The sequence below is a fragment of the Sinohyriopsis cumingii genome, chromosome 2 (genome assembly GCF_028554795.1).
Source record: "Sinohyriopsis cumingii isolate HCF-2022 chromosome 2, ASM2855479v2, whole genome shotgun sequence".
Taxonomy (NCBI): Eukaryota; Metazoa; Mollusca; class Bivalvia; order Unionida; family Unionidae; genus Sinohyriopsis; species Sinohyriopsis cumingii.
The window spans coordinates 105,571,738-105,592,963 of record NC_142962.1 but is presented as its reverse complement, the minus strand read 5'-3'; the positions used below and the strand labels follow the sequence as shown (position 1 = coordinate 105,592,963).

Sequence of the window (21,226 nt, the reverse complement as noted above, 5' to 3'; positions counted from 1 at the left end):
GAATTTAGCAGGGTCTGTCACCCTTGCATGTACACTGCTGTGTATGGGTACACAACAACAAAGAAGTGAAAAAGTCACATGTGCACCATTACACTAGTTTTCGATCACAAAGAGTCCAACATACCCTTAACACGACACAAATGAAACTTTACACTAGCCTCCGATCACGAACAGTCCAACATACACATAACACGACACAAATGAAACTTTACACTAGCTTCCGATCACAAACAGTCCAACATACCCATAACACGACACAAATGAAACTTTACACTAGCTTCCAATCACAAACAGTCCAACATACCCATAACACGACACAGATGAAACTTTACACTAGCTTACAATCACAAACAGTCCAACATACCCATAACACGACACAAATGAAACTTTACATTAGCTTCCGTCCACAAACAGTCCAACATACCCGTAACACGACACAAATGAACTTTACACTAGCTTCCGATCACAAACAGTCCAACATATACATAACACGACACATATTAAACTTTACACTAGCTTCCGATCACAAACAGTTCAACATACCCATAGCACGATACAGATGAAACTTGTCACAGCTTCCGATCACAAACAGTCCAACATACCCATAACACGACACAAATGAACTTTGCACTAGCTTCCGATCATAAACAGTCCAACATACCCATAACACGACACAAATGAAACTTTACACTAGCTTCCGATTACAAACAGTCAAACCTACCCATAACACGACGCAGATGAAACTTTACACTAGCTTCCGATCATTAAATAGTCCAACATACCCATAACACGACACAGATGAAACTTTACACTAGCTTCCGATCATAAACAGTCCAACATACCCATAACACGACACAAATGAACTTTACACTAGCTTCCGATCATAAACAGTCCAACATACCCATAACACGACACAGATGAAACTTTACACTAACTTCCGATCTCAAACAGTCCAACATACACATAACACGACACAGATTAAACTTTACACTAGCTTCCGATCAGAAACAGTCCAACATACCCATTACACGACACATATTAAACTTTACACTAACTTCCGATCACAAACAGTCCAACATGCCCCTAACATGACACAGATGAAACTTTACACTAACTTCCGATCACAAACAGTCCAACATACCCATAACACGACACAGATGAAACATGTCACCGCTTCCGATCTCAAACAGTCCAACATACCCATAACACGACACAGATGAAACATGTCACCGCTTCCGATCATAAACAGTCCAACATACCCATAACACGACACAGATGAAACTTTACACTAACTTCCGATCTCAAACAGTCCAACATACACATAACACGACACAGATTCAACTTTACACTAGCTTCCGATCAGAAACAGTCCAACATACCCATAACACGACACATATTAAACTTTACACTAGCTTCCGATCACAAACAGTCCAACATGCCCCTAACATGACACAGATGAAACTTTATACTAGCTTCCGATCTCAAACAGTCCAACATACCCATAACACGACACAAATGAAACATGTCACCGCTTCCGATCACATACAGGTCAACATGGTCCGTATAACACCAGTAAAAGCGCAGTGAAGATATTAAGTTACACTACTTATTTATCATGTTTTTTCTAATCACAAACATAGACCTTTTGTTCAGATGTATATGCCATTACAATCGATATACATGGCATCTTGTATGCTCGTCAAAACAATCGATATACAGTGCGGCTTGTATGATGGTCAGAACAATCTATATACAGTGCAGCTTGCGTAATCGTCAAAATTTAGTTACAAATAACTTCGTTTTATTTTAATTGTACAGAACTAAATATTGACCAGCTAATATCAAAGACCGGTAAGAACTAAAATCTCTCTCTCTCTCTCTCTCTCTCTCTCTCTCTTGCTCTGTCTCTCTCTCTGTCTCTCTCTCTCTCTCGAATATTCAATCCATCGATCAATTGATTTATTAGTGATGCTATTCTCACGGGTTTACTCATCTTTATTCTGGTTTATAATTTCCCATCGCTCATAACAAATGATTGAATTCACCGAACATTCTGAGAGATAATAAATATATGCTCACATCAAACTATATATTATCTACTTCTTTTTCTTTCTTTAATAAATTATTGCATGTAATTAATGTATTTATCGCTCGTACTTCGACAGATGAAAAGTTAAAGAAGGATCAGATAGCAGGTAAGTGCTCATTTTAAATTGTTCGGTGATAATTTTAAGTAGTTTTATTTATAGCTTTACAAAACTCGTGCATAACTTACTGTCTTGCCTTTATTTATTTTTGACCGCTCAGGTGGCCGTCGTGGTTAGAGCGTTTGACTCGTGTGCGGGAGGTTGCTGGTTCGAACCCTGGTCGAGTCATACCAAAGACTTTTAAAAACGGTATTTGCAGATGCCTCGCTTGGCGCTCAGCATTAAGAAGTTTGTGTTAGGATTGGTCGGCCTTGTGTCAAGATAATGTGACTGAGTGGGACATGATGCTAAATGCTTACGACGTGGTGTGATGTCCCAGTGTTAGACATCACTATAACTGCCTCAATGCAGACATCGTAGCGATAAGACAGAAAAACTGTTAGAGCTGCGTTAAAAATATAAACTCACACACACGCATACATACACACACATCTTTCTTTTATTTACTAAGTAGACAGCATGTTTTCGCACTTCACTTATCGGTGTAACATCCAATTCCAAACATCGTTAAGGAACAGCGCCTACATTAGGATGTACACCCTAATTTAAACCTTCGATAGATATATGTCTTAGTTCGATCTAAAACTAAAAACATTTCTAGCGGTATTGGGGGTGGGGGATATCATGCATGCCCAGTATCACTTAAAAACACTATTATATTGCCATATAATGGGTTTCTTAGACTGGTCATCCGTTTAAAGTGTGATTACAAAAGCAATATTTCACAGCATCGAAATACAAATATGAAAATACCTCGTTCACATGCACACCATTTGCACACTGTGTAGATTTGTACCTGCAACAACAAAACTACAATATATACACTACTAATACTAGCAGTACTACTACTACTACTACTACTAATAATAATAATAATAATAATAATTGCAGGAATGGTGAGCAATCGGCTTTCCGACATCCCACTTCTACCCAAGGCCGATTAGAGGTGGGGGGCGTGCAACCGGGGATATATCCCCGGGTCGTGTAAGGAGGCCTGGGCCGAACAACAATTTTAACTAGGAGAGGACCGGGTGTTTCTTACTCCAGGGCCCGTGATCACTCTCTACGGCCCTGCCTCTGCCCCAAGATGGATACGAGTCGATAGTTAAAACAATGGCATATTTCTTCATAAAACTATTGTGAATACGAAGACTGGTCAACATTTATCACATATGTTGATGATTATTGAATGTACTGAGTTTCATGTCAATATTCACGGAAAACTGAACAGTCCTTCAACAAATTCTGCTCAGAGTTATTGCCGCCGTTTTTGTCGTGCAGAAGAATTTATGATTGGGTGTTCCGCGTGTTTTTGATGGGCCTCTGCGAAATGGTGAACGGGTCATGTTACTCATGCAAGTTTGCTCTCTTTTTGACATGTAGTTATACGCAGTTTATAATATAACATTCTAAATGCATTTGGTCTCACAGTTTTCAATAGATCGCTATAAAACTGTGTTATGTTATGGCGATATTCTGATTATCCGCACATGGACAACTCAGTGTGCTCTACATATGATTGTTAAAGTTACTGCCCTTAGCGTCCTACAGCTGAATGCAGTGCAAGAGTGAATCTTCTAAATTCAACTTATCTTCCGGGTTTTTTTTAATGGATCGTTATACGTATCATACTCATATTATAAATATGCACATATTTGCAAATAATGGAACTTCCGTGATCTTTAAACTATTTACTGCATCTTTTTAATACTTAGAGCCTTATGTTGTGTATTCTACGTTCCTCCCTGGTATCCCATGAACATGCATCAGATCACATCTGCATTATATGCCATCTTGACGTGTCAGTCCCTAACCCTCCACCTTTATTTGCTACTAAGAGAAACCCCGTATGATAAATAGAACCAAACTAATGCATGACATCCAAGCAAACCTAACAACTACCTCCTACAGCAGAACAACTCGATAACTGCCTGAGTTCACTGCTCGACAAACATGCCCCAGCCACCAAGTGCAGAGTATCAATTCAAAATTGTTCTCCATGGTGTATCAGTCTTAGGGACCAGCTTCGCACTGCTAAAAGAGACCACCGTGAAGTTGAGAGGCTTTGGCTTCCCTCCAAACTAGCTATTTATAAGCAAATCTATGAAGCCGCTGAGAAGAACGTCACAAACATAGTCCATGCAGCGAAATCAGCCCACTACAGTACTAAGATCATGGAAAGTTTCAGCTGCAAAGAGCTCTTCGAGATTACTAACAAGCTAATGTCAAGGAACAAATGCACACCACTTTCAACTACCATCCTTCCAGCCGACTTTCCGGACCTGTTTGCAAATTTCTTCCGTGACAAAGTACAAACCATTAGAGATAAGCTTGACAACACAATTTCAAATGACTCGTCGTCACCATACAGTTGGGATACAGAATTACAGCGGCAACCATTAGCAGCATTTGAACCTGTCTCTACGTATTTAGTACGATTATTCGTCACGAAGAGTGCACCAAAGTCATGTAAACTTGATCCAATTCCATCATCACTGCTGATTGAGTGCTTAGATCCAGTATTGCCTTCACTAACTGATGTTATTAATACCTCTCTCTCATCCGCGGAATTCCCATCATTTTTCAAAACTGCCATTGTAAAGCCTCTGCGGAAGAAACCAAAACTGGACCATAACGATTTAAAGAACTACCGCCCAGTTTCTAATCTCCCATTCATATAAAAAATGTTAGAAAACATTGTTCTATCCCAGCTTGTATCTCATCTGAATTCAAACAGTATTTTTAGCAATGTACAATCTGCACATCGCTCTTGCCACAGTACTGAAACTACTCTTCTAAAAGTAGTTAATGACATTCTCTCTGCTTTGGATAGCGGAAAGATTACAGTCCTCACCCTCCTTGATTTGTCTGCAACATTTGACACAATATACCATGATATATTACTACACCGTCTCCAGCATGTATTTGGCATTCATGATACAGCCTTACCGTGATTCAAGTCCTACTTGGTCAACATGATACAAATTGTGTCTGCAAATGGAATACACTGCAGCCCAGTTAATCTATGTTGCGGTGTTCTACAGAGGTCTGTTCTTGCACCGGGTCTCTTCATTATATACACTCAGCCTCTCTCAAGTGTCATAGATCATCACCCAGTGTCTCACCAATTGTACGCTGACGACACCCAAATATACAAATCAGCCACCCAACGGAAGTTGATGCTACCATCCAAGGTGTAGAGAGGTGCATTCCTGATGTGAAATCATGGATAACATGTAACAAGCTACAGATGAATAATGATAAAACAGGCCATTCTGATCATAACAAAAACACTTTTTCAGCCACATCCTTTACCTCAAACAATAAATATCAGTAACACCAACATTAAATTCACACAGTCAGTACGAAACCTAGGTGTCGCTCTGGACAGTTCATGTTGCACCAACATGTCATGAACATATGCAAGGCTGCATATCTTGAGCTGAGACGCATCAGACTATTGCAACTCAATTCTGTCTGGTTCATCTCAATATCTATTTGAAAAACTTCAAAAAGTTCAAAACGCAGCTGCTCGGATCATACTTAGAGTACCACGATCAGAGCACACCTCCCCCGCTGCTCTGTACCTACACTGGCTATCCATTCGATCCAGAATCAAACACAAAATTTGTTCTCTGTGCTACGTTTCACTGACAGACTCCAGTCCAACATACCTATTAGACCTAATCCATGTGTACACACCAGCAAGATACTTACGCTCCTCTTCTGACAATCGTATACTCATAATGAAAACAAAGTCATATGGACAGCGTTCTTTTGCATACCAGGGCCCAGCAACGTGGAATGAATTGCCCACTGAATTTAGACACAAAGTGATCCCATTCAAGAGTGCTCTTAAATCTCACTTATTTCGACTGCAAGAACAAACTTGAAGACCTAATAATGTTCCCTACCTTAAATATTTACAGCATATTTTTTATGTTTTCTAATTTCATGGTGTTTGTTTTTTGTAATAATATCATATATGTTGTTTATGTTATATTTGTTATCTAATGTTGTAAAGCGGTTAGAGCTTCTAAAGATTAGGCGCTATACAAAGTCCACATTATTATTATTATTATTATTATTATTATTATTGACAGAATCTTGTGAACACAATTAGTCCTGAATTTTGAAACGGTTCGTAAAGAATCTGTGTTCACGTTATGATTGTTATTTAAATGCGTGTTTATCGACAAGTTAGTGGGGTCCCATAACTTTTGTTAGATCTATTACCTTTTTTGTCATGCAGATAAATGCAGAATCTACCGAACGCAATTATAGTATTCACACACTCTCCCGTTTATTTGTAACCCCTTCCCCCCACCAATTTAAAAAACTAAAAGCATCAGGACTATAAAAAATGCACAAAACATAGTCATTTCTTTTACTGATTTATAATTTCTAACTGAATGTCTCCAAGAGGTCCCTAACACCGTCAACTTATTGGCGATTCAAAGCAAATTGAATCCCTCGATGTAAACAAGCAGACAGTCTGCTCACTACACTTTTCTGGTTTCTAGAGCAGTCCATTTCAGTAAATGCTGTGTAGCCTGTATCCTAAATTTGTAATGTCTAGTTTTAATATTTCTAAACAAATTGAACAAATAAAAAGTAGGAACTCTTGTATACATGTGTTCAAAGAGACGTAACTCCCAAAATGTACGGAATTATTGAGATTCTCAAAGATGGTGAACTAAATCGATATGTTGCTTTAAAACGTAGACCCGCCCATGCAAATATGGCGACCGTACTACTAAAGAAACTCCTGTTTGGTTCAAAACTAAAAAAAAACTTGACAGGTTTCGGACCCTCTGAGGACAATCACTTCAGAAATTATAATCAGCGAATACAATGACTAAGTTTTGTGCATTTTTATATCCTTGAGGCGTTTTGTTTCTAAAATCGGTAGAGGGTACAAAGAACAAATTGGTAACCACTGCAGATCAACAATACCTCTTCGCCTAACACTCGCGTTAACCGTTGCTCTGTTCCTCAGATTACAAAATAACTCTGATCTGTACACCCCGTAATACGGTACTCACGATATCGTTCGCTCGTTTTCTCCCACTGACCAAATAACTGATCTCAACTAACAAAACATGCAATATCATTCCTTCTCAACCTTTAAAAATTTAGGGAAGAAAGGTACTGGTGAAAGACCACGGATTAATTCAATTCAGACTTTACTGAATACTAGATCAATATAAGATAATATATATATTATCCTGAAATGTATTTACGTCATATTTCGGCAGCATCTTTAGAGTCCGATGCTTTAAGATTTAAGCTTGTGTTTGTCATGATCGATTTAAATAATAAACAACATTTTTTTAATTTTAAAGTTCGTGGGTCTTTTACAGTTAACAGTTAGGACTAGTATGTTCTATTACGTCGCTTCTGACATAATCGCAGGGGATATAATCAGTACGAAACCTAGGTGTCGCTCTGGACAGTTCACGTTGCACCAACATGTCATGAACATATGCAAGGCTGCATATCTTGAGCTGAGACGCATCAGCTCCATTCGCAAATATCTTTCAGTTGATGCCACTAAAACACTTCTATGTTCATTAGTACTTTCAAGACTGGACTATTGTAACTCAATTCTGTCTGGTTCATCTCAATATCTATTTGAAAAACTTCAAAAAGTTCAAAACGCAGCTGCTCGGATCATACTTAGAGTACCACGATCAGAGCACACCTCCCCCGCTGCTCTGTACCTACACTGGCTATCCATTCGATCCAGAATCAAACACAAAATTTGTTCTCTGTGCTACGTTTCACTGACAGACTGTGGACAGTTCACGTTGCACCAACATGTCATGAACATATGCAATAACTGTATGCGAGGAAAAAATTCTATATTTCAATTCAAAATGATAAAAACAAAATGTGAGATGTGACTAAAATATTACTGGACAAACGTTTAACTATTTTATCTATGACAAAATCGTCCTGTGGCTAACAGTAACATCATCTAATTACGGACTTGCTCTCAAGAAAACCTTACACAAAATAGAAGTTTAAAGTGGGTGGTTGTCTCAAGTATCATTGAATAACAAAGGTCTGATGTGTTGCTTCTTTAATTAGTCATGAAGCCAATTTTCTGTTTATCCGGTCATAATTGTATCTGTGTTCCGAGAACGAGAAATAGAAGAATGTCAGAGTCACCAGGTATTTTTGCAATGTTAATCTACACATTACTTATTGCCAGAAGTGTGCTCCACGCCGATTGGTCAACGTCCTTGTCAGTAACCAGGATATTGAAATCAGACCCACCTGCGGTAGGGAGGAGTATGGTGAATTTAAAGCAATGGGAATATAGCCATAACAAAGGGTGAATGACCTACTCATCGTTTTTTTTATTGATAATATCTATCTCTCCCCCCCTCTCTGATACATACATACATTGATACATACACAGATACATGCATAGATACATGCATACATACATACATACATACATACATACATACATACATACATACATACATTGATACATACATAGATACATGCATACATACATACATACATACATGCATACATACATACATATATACATACATACATACATTGATACATACACAGATACATGCATAGATACATGCATACATACATACATACATACATACATACATAGATACATGCATAGATACATGCATACATACATACATACATACATACATACATACATACATACATACATACATACATACATAAATACATACATACAATAGGTAAGAATATGTAGAGTGAGAGAGGAAAAGACTCTGACCTGGATGAAACCCTTTTATTTGAATTTACACCAAGTAATCTACAAGAACTTCGGTCGTCGTAATGGTGTCTATAAACTTTCCAAGGCATGTATCCAAAGTAATCCAAAGTTGCAAGGGAGAGAGAAAGACAGACTGACAGACAGACAGACGCAAACATATGGTCGATGTTAACTGTAATAAATTTAAATGTTTGATTTGCTGGTTCGTCATTTCGCTCATTATAAATAACCCTATCATTTCAATAAACTCGCCAGTAACTGAATGTCTTCGAGTTCGATGTTCAAGAAGCTAACCATGTTTGTTTTTTTGTTGGTAGTGCGCTACTTTCTTGACTTAAATCATCAGTCTTATCTTTTGTTATCATCTGTCTTATCTTTTGGTATAATCTGTCTTATCTTTTGGTATCATCAGTCTTATCTTTTGTTATCATCTGTCTTATCTTTTGGTATCATCAGTCTTATATTTTGGTATCATCTGTCTTATCTTTTGGTATCATCAGTCTTATCTTTTGGCATCATCTGTCTTATCTTTTGTTATCATCTGTTGGACAGTAAGAATGAAAATATAAGCTAACACAGAAAAGAAGCAGCTTATCAATTCCCAACAGTATTGTGAATAGCTGCAATAGGTAACGAACTACATTGTTTGTAGTAAACACACTGAGCATGCATGTGTATAGTTTATCAGTTTTTTCCCACTCCATTAATAGAGTTTCCTGAAGTGAATCCTAACTCTGTCGGAATTGCAAGTATAAAATGAAATACATGTATGAACGCTGTATCATTGAGATACCACTCTTTTTATAAATTTTCATTAAAAACAAACTGCAGGCATCGTTTATTTTTAAATAAATATTATACTTCTATTGGTATTTCAATGATATATATATGAAAGCATGAAAAATGGATTATCTAACTACTGTCAATGTCATTTTCGTGCTCACTGTTAAGCTTTGATCTCAGGATGCACAAAATTGTCTAAACTGATTGACAAATGTGTTTCTACTTTCTATATTTTAAACACAGGTTTAGTTCCAATCAGGATTAATTTCTCTGGAAAGCTGTGTCCGCCATCTTAAAAGTACTTCATTCGTATTATTATTATTATTATTGGCATTATTATCATTATTATTATTATTATTATTATTATTGGCATTATTTTTTTACTTATAAAACAAACGTATATGGAGTTCTTAATGAACTAAGGTACATTTAATACTTAAGACACCTACATTTAAATACAGGTGGATGCAGTTCAGAGGTGTATGCATTATAGAGGTAAACACTAAAAGAAGTTCATGTGCTTATTCACCATAAATTCATTCTTCTTGTTCTTGTTATTCTTTAGTTACTATTCTTTTTCCTTCTTCTGTTTTCCTTCATTCCTTCCTGGAGAGAAACTACGTGCTTTGTACAGTGGATGGCAAAGGTTAAAAACTCATTGCATTCATATGCATATCTGCCGAATTGTAAGCAGGTTAATGAGGTCACTTTTAAAAATGGATTTCTAATCTTTCGAACCTATTAGCCCCTTAAAAATTCATGAAGCACGCCCACAAAAACAAAAGACCGGTTGAAATCCGAAACTCTTTTGACGCATTTATGAATTTCAGTTTTCATTCTCAACTATAAGCATAGGATTGCAACGTGTAGCTACATATGAGTACAGTAATATAAGAAGTATGGAATAACAAGCAAGAAATACAGAATGACTGGTGTAAGTATCTAGGTACTATTATTTTTCAGACAAAACCATCGAGTGTTCTCGTTTTTAATCCAGCAATGATATTTGAAATCGTTGAAAAGCTTTATATATATATATATATATATATATATATATATATATATATATATATATATATATATATATATATATATATATATATATATATAAAGAGAGAGAGAAAAAGGTTTATATTGGTGGTGAAGAATGTTTTTGGCAAAAGTAGCTTTTGTTGTTAGTTATATATGGCACTTATCTGGATTCGTTGGGGTGATAATTGATTTATCATTGATTGCCTATAAATCACTCAATCAAATAGCCATCTCTCTCTCTCTCTTTGTATGCCCATTTGCTTATTTTTAGCTTAGTACCTTGATTTATTTCTAAATTTTTACTTTTCCGTCAGATGGATGATTTCACAGAAGAACAAATTGCAGGTATGTAAAAACACTGATGTTTATCCGAGCTCAGTATTTTTTCTCCTGACTATGATGTAATATACTTTCTTCTGTTTTCAACTCACTGACGATTTCGAAAGTGCAATTTCCATGAGAACATTTATTGCTTTGTCCCAATGTAAAATTAGAGTCTATCGTCTCTTTCCTTCACACAAATGACCTGGGACTAATAAAACTTGGACTGGATGTGTGTGTGTGTGTGTGTGCGTGTGTGTGTGTGTGTGTGTGTGTGTGAGAGAGAGAGAGAGACAGAGAGAGAGAGAGATATTTATTTATTTATTTGGATTTTTGTCGTAGCTTTAGCAATATTTCAGTCATATCGCTACGACGTCTGCAATTTATAGTGCTGTCTAGCACTGGTGCATCATGCCGCAGACATGTAGCATCATGTCCCACTATGTCACATTATCCTGACACCAGGCCGGCCAGTCCCAAAACTAACTTGTTAATGCTGAGCGCCAAGCGAGGTAGCTGTTAGACCCATTTTTATAAGTCTTTGGTATTATTTGGCTGGGGTTCAAACCCGTGACCCTCCGCATCCGAGGCGGACGCTCTAATCACTGTAGTAGTGTTGTGTGGATAGTGTGTTTAGAACTTGTCTCATCCCTGTTATATGGATACGAATTATTGGCGAGTAGAAAGTTTTTTTTTTATAGAAAAGAGTGTCAGGCACGAATTCGGAGGTGCGTTCTGTTTGCCTTAGTGTCGACAGAGTAGATGCATCATGAAAGGAAAACTCTGAATATTATTTTGGCTTCGCTGAATAACATTAAATATGGTGTACTCAACCTGCTATGTACCATAGACCACGCAGTTTCCAACCTCGCCAAACTTTAATGTTCGGATATTAACGGAAATTTTTTCATCAGTTTCATCCATTCACATTATTTGCTGCCATGTCACAGAATCGAAGATAAGAATACTGTGTATAATCACTGCATGCATTCCTCGCCTCTACAGATTTCTTTAATAGTCTCCGGCAACAATTTTAAACATTAATTAGAATGCCGAAAATAAATTTAGGTTATGGTGACCTTTATGTATGACATATTGCCCCTGTGATAGGATCTAAAATTTAAAAAAAAAAATTACAAACAGTAATATACAATAGAACATTATCTTCTGGAATATGGCAGTAAACGTGACATTATCATGACAATCTCTTTGAAGTAAATGTGATATTATCATGACAATCTCTTTGAAGTAAATGTGATATTATCATGACAATCTCTTTGAAGTAAATGTGATATTATCATGACAATCTAGTGGAAATAAATGTGATATTATCATGACAATCTAGTGGAAGTAAATGTGATATTATCATGACAATCTCTTTGAAGTAAATGTGATATTATCATGACAATCTAGTGGAAATAAATGTGATATTATCATGACAATCTAGTGGAAGTAAATGTGATATTATCATGACAATCTCTTTGAAGTAAATGTGATATTATCATGACAATCTAGTGGAAATAAATGTGATATTATCATGACAATCTCGTGGAAGTAAATGTGATATTATCACGACAATCTCCTGGAAGTAAATATGACATTATCATGACAATCTCGTGGAAGTAAATGTGACATTATCCTGACAATCTCGTGGAAGTAAATATGACATTATCATGACAATTTCGTGCTGTCATTAGTATGAAAGTCTGAATACAGACTCTTCATCTTGCCATTTTAAAATTTGCTCATGAACAACTCTTTGAGTCCGATCCTTTTTATTCGTGAAGTGCAGACGATAAATATAATGACGTCATAGTTATTTAATTTATATTGTGTGATCATAATTGGTTCATGGATTTTTATTGTAAAACAACATGCTTACACAGCTAACTTTTGTATATGATTGTAAGTTGTTAATATGATTACATAGTAAGAAATCAAGTCTTTCAAGTTTAAAGTTAGACTTAGGCTTCCCCGTTTGAAATCTTTACATTACATTCCGTTATATTTCAAGTGAAAATGTGTATCAATAGTGGCAATAATCATTTCTGATGTATATCAGCCTGTGGGATTATATGACCGGAATTTGCAGTTGCGTTCAGATATGGTTTGAGAGGAATTATTTATTTATAATATTCATGGGAATTGCTAAAGTGTTCATTGGCTTTTGGATTTATACACACTCCTTTTGGAATTTCGTGAACTCATCAAAGACATTCTGAATTGCATTGCTGTGTTACATCAAAACATTCAAGCGCTTGGAATTAATTCGTAACATTCTATATTTTAGAGATATGATATGATATTTCAGATTAAATCAAAATGCTGCGAGTGTCCCTTAAATAAATATTCACTTTGTATTGTAGAAAAATGAAGAGTTTGTTTGATTTTGCTTAAAATTGTTGGTTTCACTTTCTTTCTGTTACATAATTTACCTCATTTATTTCTAACAATGATCACAACATAGGACATATTTTGCCCATGATCAATTTGGCCTACAGTTACGTTTGTCCTTTAGAAAACCAAAACACTTTTGTCCATTAGAAAACAAAAACAACCGAATGAGCGGAGAGAGAGAGAGAGAGAGAGAGAGAGAGAGATGTTCTATTTAGTGAAAGATCACCATTCTGCAGTTTCCCTATCAAGGACTCCTGCCTTGATACGCTATACAAATTTTATTTGACAATCTTCTTAAAATGTTATTTTTTAAGAAGACAAAAATATTTTCTTCAATAACATGTTTAGTGTTATTTCAAGACTGGAGCTATATAATATTTTTTTCTTGGAGATACCACTTGGCATTTTAGCCAAAGCCCCTTTCACCTCCTTCAGAAATGAGTATCAGACACCGTCATGTAAACCTTGTAAAGAACTATAAAGGCATGCTTATAGCCCTTCATGCCAAGTGTAGCTATTTTTCAGTTCATTATCAGACATGAACTGAAAAACAGAAACAACAACAAAACATAAAACAAATAGGATTTTGTGAAAAAGCACAAATTATAGAAACAAAAAATGGATATCTTTCTAATTAATGTTCTTTGCCATGTTATAACTTATTACATTGACAACTTATCTCAAACACGAGAATTTAAGATGTACAAACATCTTGACGTCTACAGCAGAGAACGCATGCAGACGTATACTGCACGACTAGTACCTTTCTAAATTCGTTTCCAAACGGGTCCAAATAAAATTTGAAGCCAGTACCTTATATGAAATAATGAGGATGGTATAGAAAAAGTATAAAGATTTCAAGGAATCATTACAGTATAAAGAGTTGATTGTATCGGTACAGTATAATGAATTGAAGGAATCGGTACAGTATAATGAATTGAAGGAATCGGTATAGTATAAAGAATTGAAGTAATCGGTACAGTAAAAAGAGTTGAAAGGAAACATTACAGTATAAAGAGTTGATTGTATCGGTACATTATAATGAATTGAAGGAATCGGTACAGTATAAAGAGTTGAAAGGAATCGGTACAGTATAAAGAGTTGAAAGGAATCGGTACAGTATAAAGAGTTGAAGTAATCGGTACAGTATAAAGAGTTGAAAGGAATCATTACAGTATAAAGAGTTGAAAGGAATCGGTACAGTATAAAGAGTTGAAGGAATCGGTACAGTATAATGAATTCAAGGAATCGGTACAGTATAATGAATTGAAGGAATCGGTACAGTATAATGAATTGAAAGGAATCATTACAGTATAAAAAGTTGATTGTATCGGTACATTATAATGAATTGAAGTAATCGGTACAGTATAAAGAGTTCAAAGGAATCGGTACAGTATAAAGAGTTGAAGGAATCGGTACAGTATAAAGAGTTGAAGGAATCGGTACAGTATAATGAATTGAAGGAATCGGTACAGTATAATGAATTGTAGAATTTGGTACAGTATAAAGAGTTGTTTGTATCTGTACAGTATAATGAATTGAAGGAATCGGTACAGTATACTGAATTGAAGGAATCGGTACAGTATAAAGAATTGAAAGGAATCATGACAGTATAAAGAGTTGATTGTATCGATACAGTATAATGAATTGAAGGAATCTGTACAGTATAGAGTTGAAAGGAATCAGTACAGTGTAAGCAGTTGATGGCATCGACACAGTATAAGGAGTTGATGGTATGGGCATAATATAAGAAGTTGACGGTAATGACACAGTATAGGGTGATGAAAGATGGTTAATTTAAATGTAATGAAATGGGTGTTTTCGTATTGCCCTTGTAACATGTACTTTGTCAGAAATAGTAGCCCACGTCATGTGAGGTAGACTTTCAGCGCTGATTCATTCTTGGCCAGTCTTGACAACATCCATTGAATAACAATATTAGACAGATAAATGGCGATTAATGTATATCAGAATCAAGTGGTGTTGTAACTGAGAAATAAATATAGAAACTGGCATTTTGTTCCAACTTAAGGGGCTTACTGAGGGGGTTGGTATGACGCGGGAATAAAGAGTTGGGAGATTCGGGGGTTGGTAAAACGCGGGAATAAAGAGTTGAGAGATTCGTTGTGGACAATGTATTTGCATAAAGCGATATATACAGTATATTGCATGGCGTTATTCCATAAGAAGACTGCATATACATACAAATGTTGTATAGGAAACATGTTTTGTCTTTCAATAGAGTTTAAAGAAGCATTCCGCCTCTTCGACAAAGATGGAGACGGTTCCATTACCACTAAGGAACTCGGCACAGTGATGAAATCTGTTGGTCAGAATCCATCGGAGGCAGAGTTGCAAGACATGGTGAATGAAATGGACATGGATGGTAAGTAGTAGGGCTTTTAAAGTGCGGCGGGTGGAACATTACCAATAAAATTTTACCAACTATCTAAAAAAAGCTCATATATCTATGCAGATTTAGACCTGTCGTCAATCGAATGTATTTTCCCCGAACATCATGCAACCAGTTGTCAGTATTTAAGTAAACGATGTCGTCTGTATCAGGATTGCTGGATTTCCTGATGTGACAAGTTTGGAAGAGTTGCTGACAACGAGTGTCCAGTTCCAGCTTGCTAGGTTAGCCGACTCAAGCAAGTTTGTTTATTTGTTCTTTTTGTCACCGCACGTTATTATCTATGTAATACCATAAAAATGGATGGTTGGTGTGCAAAATCCAAGGAGACATAGAGGCAGCCAGCCAGGGCTGGGCAGATCGTGTATCGAATCCAGGTTAGTTGTCATGCTCAGCTGAACAAAATATGACTAGGGCAGGAATGTGAACAAAATATGACTAGGGCAGGAATGTAACCAACGAAAATCTATCTTAGAAAATATGCTGCCAACCACTAGACCGAACCTCCGCTGGCGTAGTAAATAACACACACACACACGAACGCACGCACGCACGCACACACACGCACACACACATTAATTCGGTATTTTCATTTCAGGAAATGGCATCATCGAGGTTAACGATTTTGTCATCATGATGGGTAAAAAGATGAAAGAGGCAGACACGGAGGAGGAAATCAAGGATGTTTTCAACATTTTTGACAGGGACGGTAACGGGTTCATTTGCAATGAGGAACTAAAGTTTGTCATGACCAATCTAGGAGAGAAACTGACAGACGAAGAGATAGGGGAAATGATTAAAGAGGCTGACACTGATAGGGATGGGAAGATAAATTATGATGGTGAGGAAAAGTGTAAATGTCACACATACATACATACACACGCACGCACACAGGCAAGCAGGCAGACATACATACATACATACATACATACATACATACATACATACATACATACATCGGCCATTGCATAACGGTTAGTATGATTTTCCAGTTGTTTACTATAGACACACAAAGATTCAAGGCCCTTACTATAGACACAAAAAGATTCGAGGCCCATTTCATAAAGTAAAAACCTTTATAGCCATCATACGCTTAAATGCTGAAACGATTGCTGAAATATCATATTTAAAGAGATTTAAATTTATTTATTTGTGTATAAGCATTTCGATCAAATCCACAAAACCGACCTAATACAATCATTACTGCATAGGCTTGGAATACTTGTACATAACCTAGGGCGAAAAGGTTGACAGTCTAATGTTAAATGTACTCATCTCATTAACGACATTTTTTTCAATTTTAATTTTCTTTAACATTCCAACACTGGGTATCTGTCAAAGAATCGTTCAGAATTTTGAGCTATATATATTCTTTCGTTGAATTTACATTTTTTTTCTTCTGTAATTTGAATTGATATTTCGGTTCTTTTTCAGATTTTTTGAGGTTGATGACTTCCATTTGAAATCTGAGGTTCACGTAACATACGCGGTCTTGAGTACAAAACCGATTTTTTACATGAAATTAACTCTAACTACCTTGCGCACGTGATGGTAGTCATTTCTTATTAGCCCTACCCACCATCGTCATCGATAGGTTTTTATTATATGGCATGATACTATCGTTGCGTATCAAGAAGAGTCTTTTTTTCCCCTTCAGATTACCTACATTATCAATGGGATTTTGTAAAGGGCTGAGTGATTGCTTATATATTTAACATGGAAAAGTGTACTGAAGATGTAAAATAAACTATTGACCATTCATGACTTTATGTAAAGTGTATACAGTCCTTGCTCTTCAGTTAGAGAAGTTTACTTATATCTTTGTTCAACTTCCTTTACTCGCACATTATTTTTTTTCATTAACGGTGATTTGGGATTAAGTTTTTTTTGCGTGGTTGTTGTTTGTTTAAAATTTAAAAGGACCTAGCATTTGACTTCTTGTTGGTATTGATTGAGTGAGTGGTTTGGATTGTTAACATAGTTTTAAAAAAAGTTCAGTCTTATTGTTAATATGTCCTCAGTATGGCAGTTTTATAGTGATGTTTCGCACTGGGGCATCATACCACAGACATGTAATATCATGTCCCGCCCAGTCAATTTTCCTGACACCAGGGCGACCAGTCTTAACACTAACCTCTTAATGCTGAGCGCCAAGCGAGGCAGCTGCTAGTACCATTTTTAGATGTCTTTAGTTAGAGCCTGTGATCTCTCGCGTCCGAGGCGGACGATTTAATCACTTAGGCCACCGGAGTAAACACAAAACAGAAGATTCAAAGAGAAAGCGAACAAAATATTGATACATTAATGTGTGCTGGATGTTTTTTAATCGATGCATTTGTTTAGTAACAGTGTGTTAATGTCGCTGTTAGTATTACGTTTGTTTACCACATATTTTAAACTTGAATCAGGATATAGAAGATGATACAAGCATATTAATTAATCAATCACAGTTTGCATTTTGAAAGTTTCTAATTTTTTTTATTGTTTACTTCGATTCTTTTTTTAATATCATTTTATCATTTTAGACCTGTTTTCACTAACATTCATATACCTTATATTTAGCCAGTAAAACATTTAGTTTTGTTGTTATGGGTTAGAAAAGCCCGTTGATGCACAAGGATCTCTGCCTAGATCTTTTATATGAAAGCTTTTATTAATGTCAATTTCGCTCGAATTTATTTTGTGGGACACCAATCATTATTAACGTTGTATCAGATATGATGTTTTCTTTTTATCGCATAGCAAATTATATCTCCCGCCAAGTTAGATATTTTGTGTTTATTATCATTGAGACAACCATTGATGCGTGTACTTATTTTATATTCTTTTGTCTCCGATTTATAATATCTTTATTAATATTTTGTTATCAATATTTTCGATAAGATCTGTAGCAAGCCTTAAATTTACTGTTTCAATACACTCTGTAATTATATTTTTATTTTTATTTCGGAACCGCTCCGGTGGCCTAGTGGTTAGAGCGTCCGCCTCGGATGTGGGAGGTCGTGGGTTCGATCCCCGGCCGAGTCATAACAAAGACTTACAAAAATGGCACTAATAGTAGCCTCGCTTGGCGCTCAACATTAAGAGGTTAGTGTTAGGACTGATCGGCCTGGTGTCAGGATAATGCGACTGGGTGGGACATCATGCTACATGTCTAGACGTCACTGTAAACTGCCACACTGCAGAAATCGTAGCGATCTGACTGAAAAATTGTTAAAGCTACGTTGAAAATCCAAATCACACAGACACATTTTTATTTCGCATTTGGACATGATTTTTGTTGTCCATTAAGATATTTTTATTTCATTCATTTTAATTATACGAGTGAAATTATAATACCATCCCTTTTCAACAAGTTCATAAAAATGATGTAAAGTTTTAAAAACAATTAGAACACGGCGTGGAATAAGTTGCAACGCGCTTTGAGATTATGTTTACGTTAGTTGTTTACTGTGTTGCACAGTAAATCGAATGGAATGAAAGTAAAACGATAGATATTTCTAATGTTAAAGAGCTATCACAAAAGGCAACATCACGAAAGAAGAAAAATTCACGTAGCGTTGAAATTGAAAACAACTTGCAAGACGTTCACAAAATTTCAAAACGCCTAAGCAGAAAAGTTGAAGAAAGAGCCTGTAAATGACAATACTGTAAATGTATGAAACAAGTATCTCAAACAAAATACATTATTTGATAGAAGGTATAGTTCTTGAATCAAGTATAATTAAAGCATTTAAAAGCATACCAAACATTTTTTATCTGTTGCATCGTTAGGAAGAAAAACCACTTCCAATTGTTATGCCACACTAAAATCAGGCAAATTCATTCCAAAATGCTTTAATGCTTTTATTATTTTCAGCATATAAATGTCAGGACTTTTGTTTTTAGACTCGACTTATAAGCGTGTATATACGGTATATCAAAATGGGCGAGAAAATACTAAGTTCACCACTATTGTATCCAAGTATTGTACCTGCAGTCAAGAGAACTAATTTACTTTTACATCCAAATATCCATGTGTGTACGTGTAATGATAATTCAGAATAAAAATTCAGACACACTTCTTCTAATAGTATTTGGTATCGTAACATCTGCTGACTTGAGATAATATTAGTAGGCTAAGTATACTGACTTGGCAGCAATGATAATTGTTCCTATTAAATACAATTAACATATGTTTGTTAATTTGCTTGCGGCCATTTTTAAATTCATGTCAGTTCAATGTTTACGACATTTTTTCTCGTGGGTTGGTGGTTCTTTCCGAGGTTTTCCCGGGTTCTTCCTCCATCATTCATACTGGCCGACATGAATAGCCTATCTTGTGCTGAAAATGGTGTTAAACCCTGCAACAATAACAACTAAAATTATTAGAGCGTTCAAGGGTCGCAGGTTCGATACTTGCCCATGCCAGCCCGGATTTGCTGCCTATTTGTGTCCTTGGGAAGTCACTTAATACCCATTAGCACGATAATGCCAATAATGAGAAATGTGCCGTTAAACGCTCTTTCCCTCCCACACTCAACACTTGCACTTGCCAGAAACAATACCCCAGCGACAATTCTTTAGAGAAGCATATATGAACCGGAACACTTTTGCGGCGTTGATGTTGATTTGGTACTTTGTATTGGGTCAACATAATTTTTAATTACTTTTCAAAACTGAAGGACCCCAGAGAGAGGCGTGTAAATTTATTAACTCCCGCTCTATTTGCAAGTTTCATTACTTTGATACAGAAATGTCATGTTTACACATAGCTTACTTTACTATTCACAAAGTAAATAGATTCACATGAAACTACTTTCTCTGAAGTCGTATATTATTTGCTTATACTAAGTAAATATAATACATAAATTAATCAATTTTATACCATTGTTGTCTTTGCTTGGATACAAATATCGACAACAATATTTGTCTGTTTTAAATATAAATCAGTCGCAGTAAGGTATAATTCGCCGATTTGTAGAAAATATTACCATTATCACATTCAGAGTATCTCTTTTATAATTCACCCCCTCAACAATCAATTATATCTGACAGCTATTCCGTTTGTGAACATTATATGGGATATAGTGTGATAGGTTTTTGCACGGCAGGAACACCATAAGGTAGGTTTATAATCTGTACAATTTTCCTCAGTTTCAGTCTGTTTAGAATTTAATTCTTTAGCAATATGATGCTAAACATCGTATCTTAGTATCATTATATCTGTGCCAATCCAGCACAATCTATATATAACATGGCCTTTAGCGAACGAAAGATAGGCAAAATATATACATTATAAAGTTGCATCATGGT

The 21,226-nt window shown here is 35.9% G+C and overlaps 1 protein-coding gene across 2 annotated transcripts; it reads left to right on the top strand.

Annotated features, from left to right (window-relative positions):
• The first annotated feature begins 1,689 nt into the window (after positions 1 to 1,689).
• LOC149805552 (calmodulin-alpha-like) lies at positions 1,690 to 17,690 on the top strand. Of its 2 annotated transcripts, XM_089950158.1 has the most exons (6): positions 1,690 to 1,851; positions 2,166 to 2,195; positions 11,115 to 11,145; positions 15,761 to 15,904; positions 16,530 to 16,772; positions 17,366 to 17,690. In XM_089950158.1, the coding sequence occupies exons 3-6, from the start codon at positions 11,115 to 11,117 to the stop codon at positions 17,392 to 17,394; spliced, it is 447 nt and encodes a 148-aa protein (XP_089806284.1). In that variant the 5' UTR covers positions 1,690 to 1,851; positions 2,166 to 2,195; the 3' UTR covers positions 17,395 to 17,690. The 2 variants fall into 2 exon arrangements, with proteins under 2 accessions (XP_089806284.1, XP_089806283.1); XM_089950157.1 differs by lacking the exons at positions 1,690 to 1,851; positions 2,166 to 2,195 and adding an exon at positions 10,579 to 10,702.
• The last annotated feature ends 3,536 nt before the right edge of the window (positions 17,691 to 21,226 follow it).

Excerpts from the sequence above, each read along its gene's own strand:
- LOC149805552 (XM_089950157.1), top strand. Across the intron at positions 15,905-16,529 it reads GAATGAAATGGACATGGATG|GAAATGGCATCATCGAGGTT; the intron begins GTAAGTAGTAGG and ends TTTTCATTTCAG. Across the intron at positions 16,773-17,365 it reads TGGGAAGATAAATTATGATG|ATTTTTTGAGGTTGATGACT; the intron begins GTGAGGAAAAGT and ends GTTCTTTTTCAG.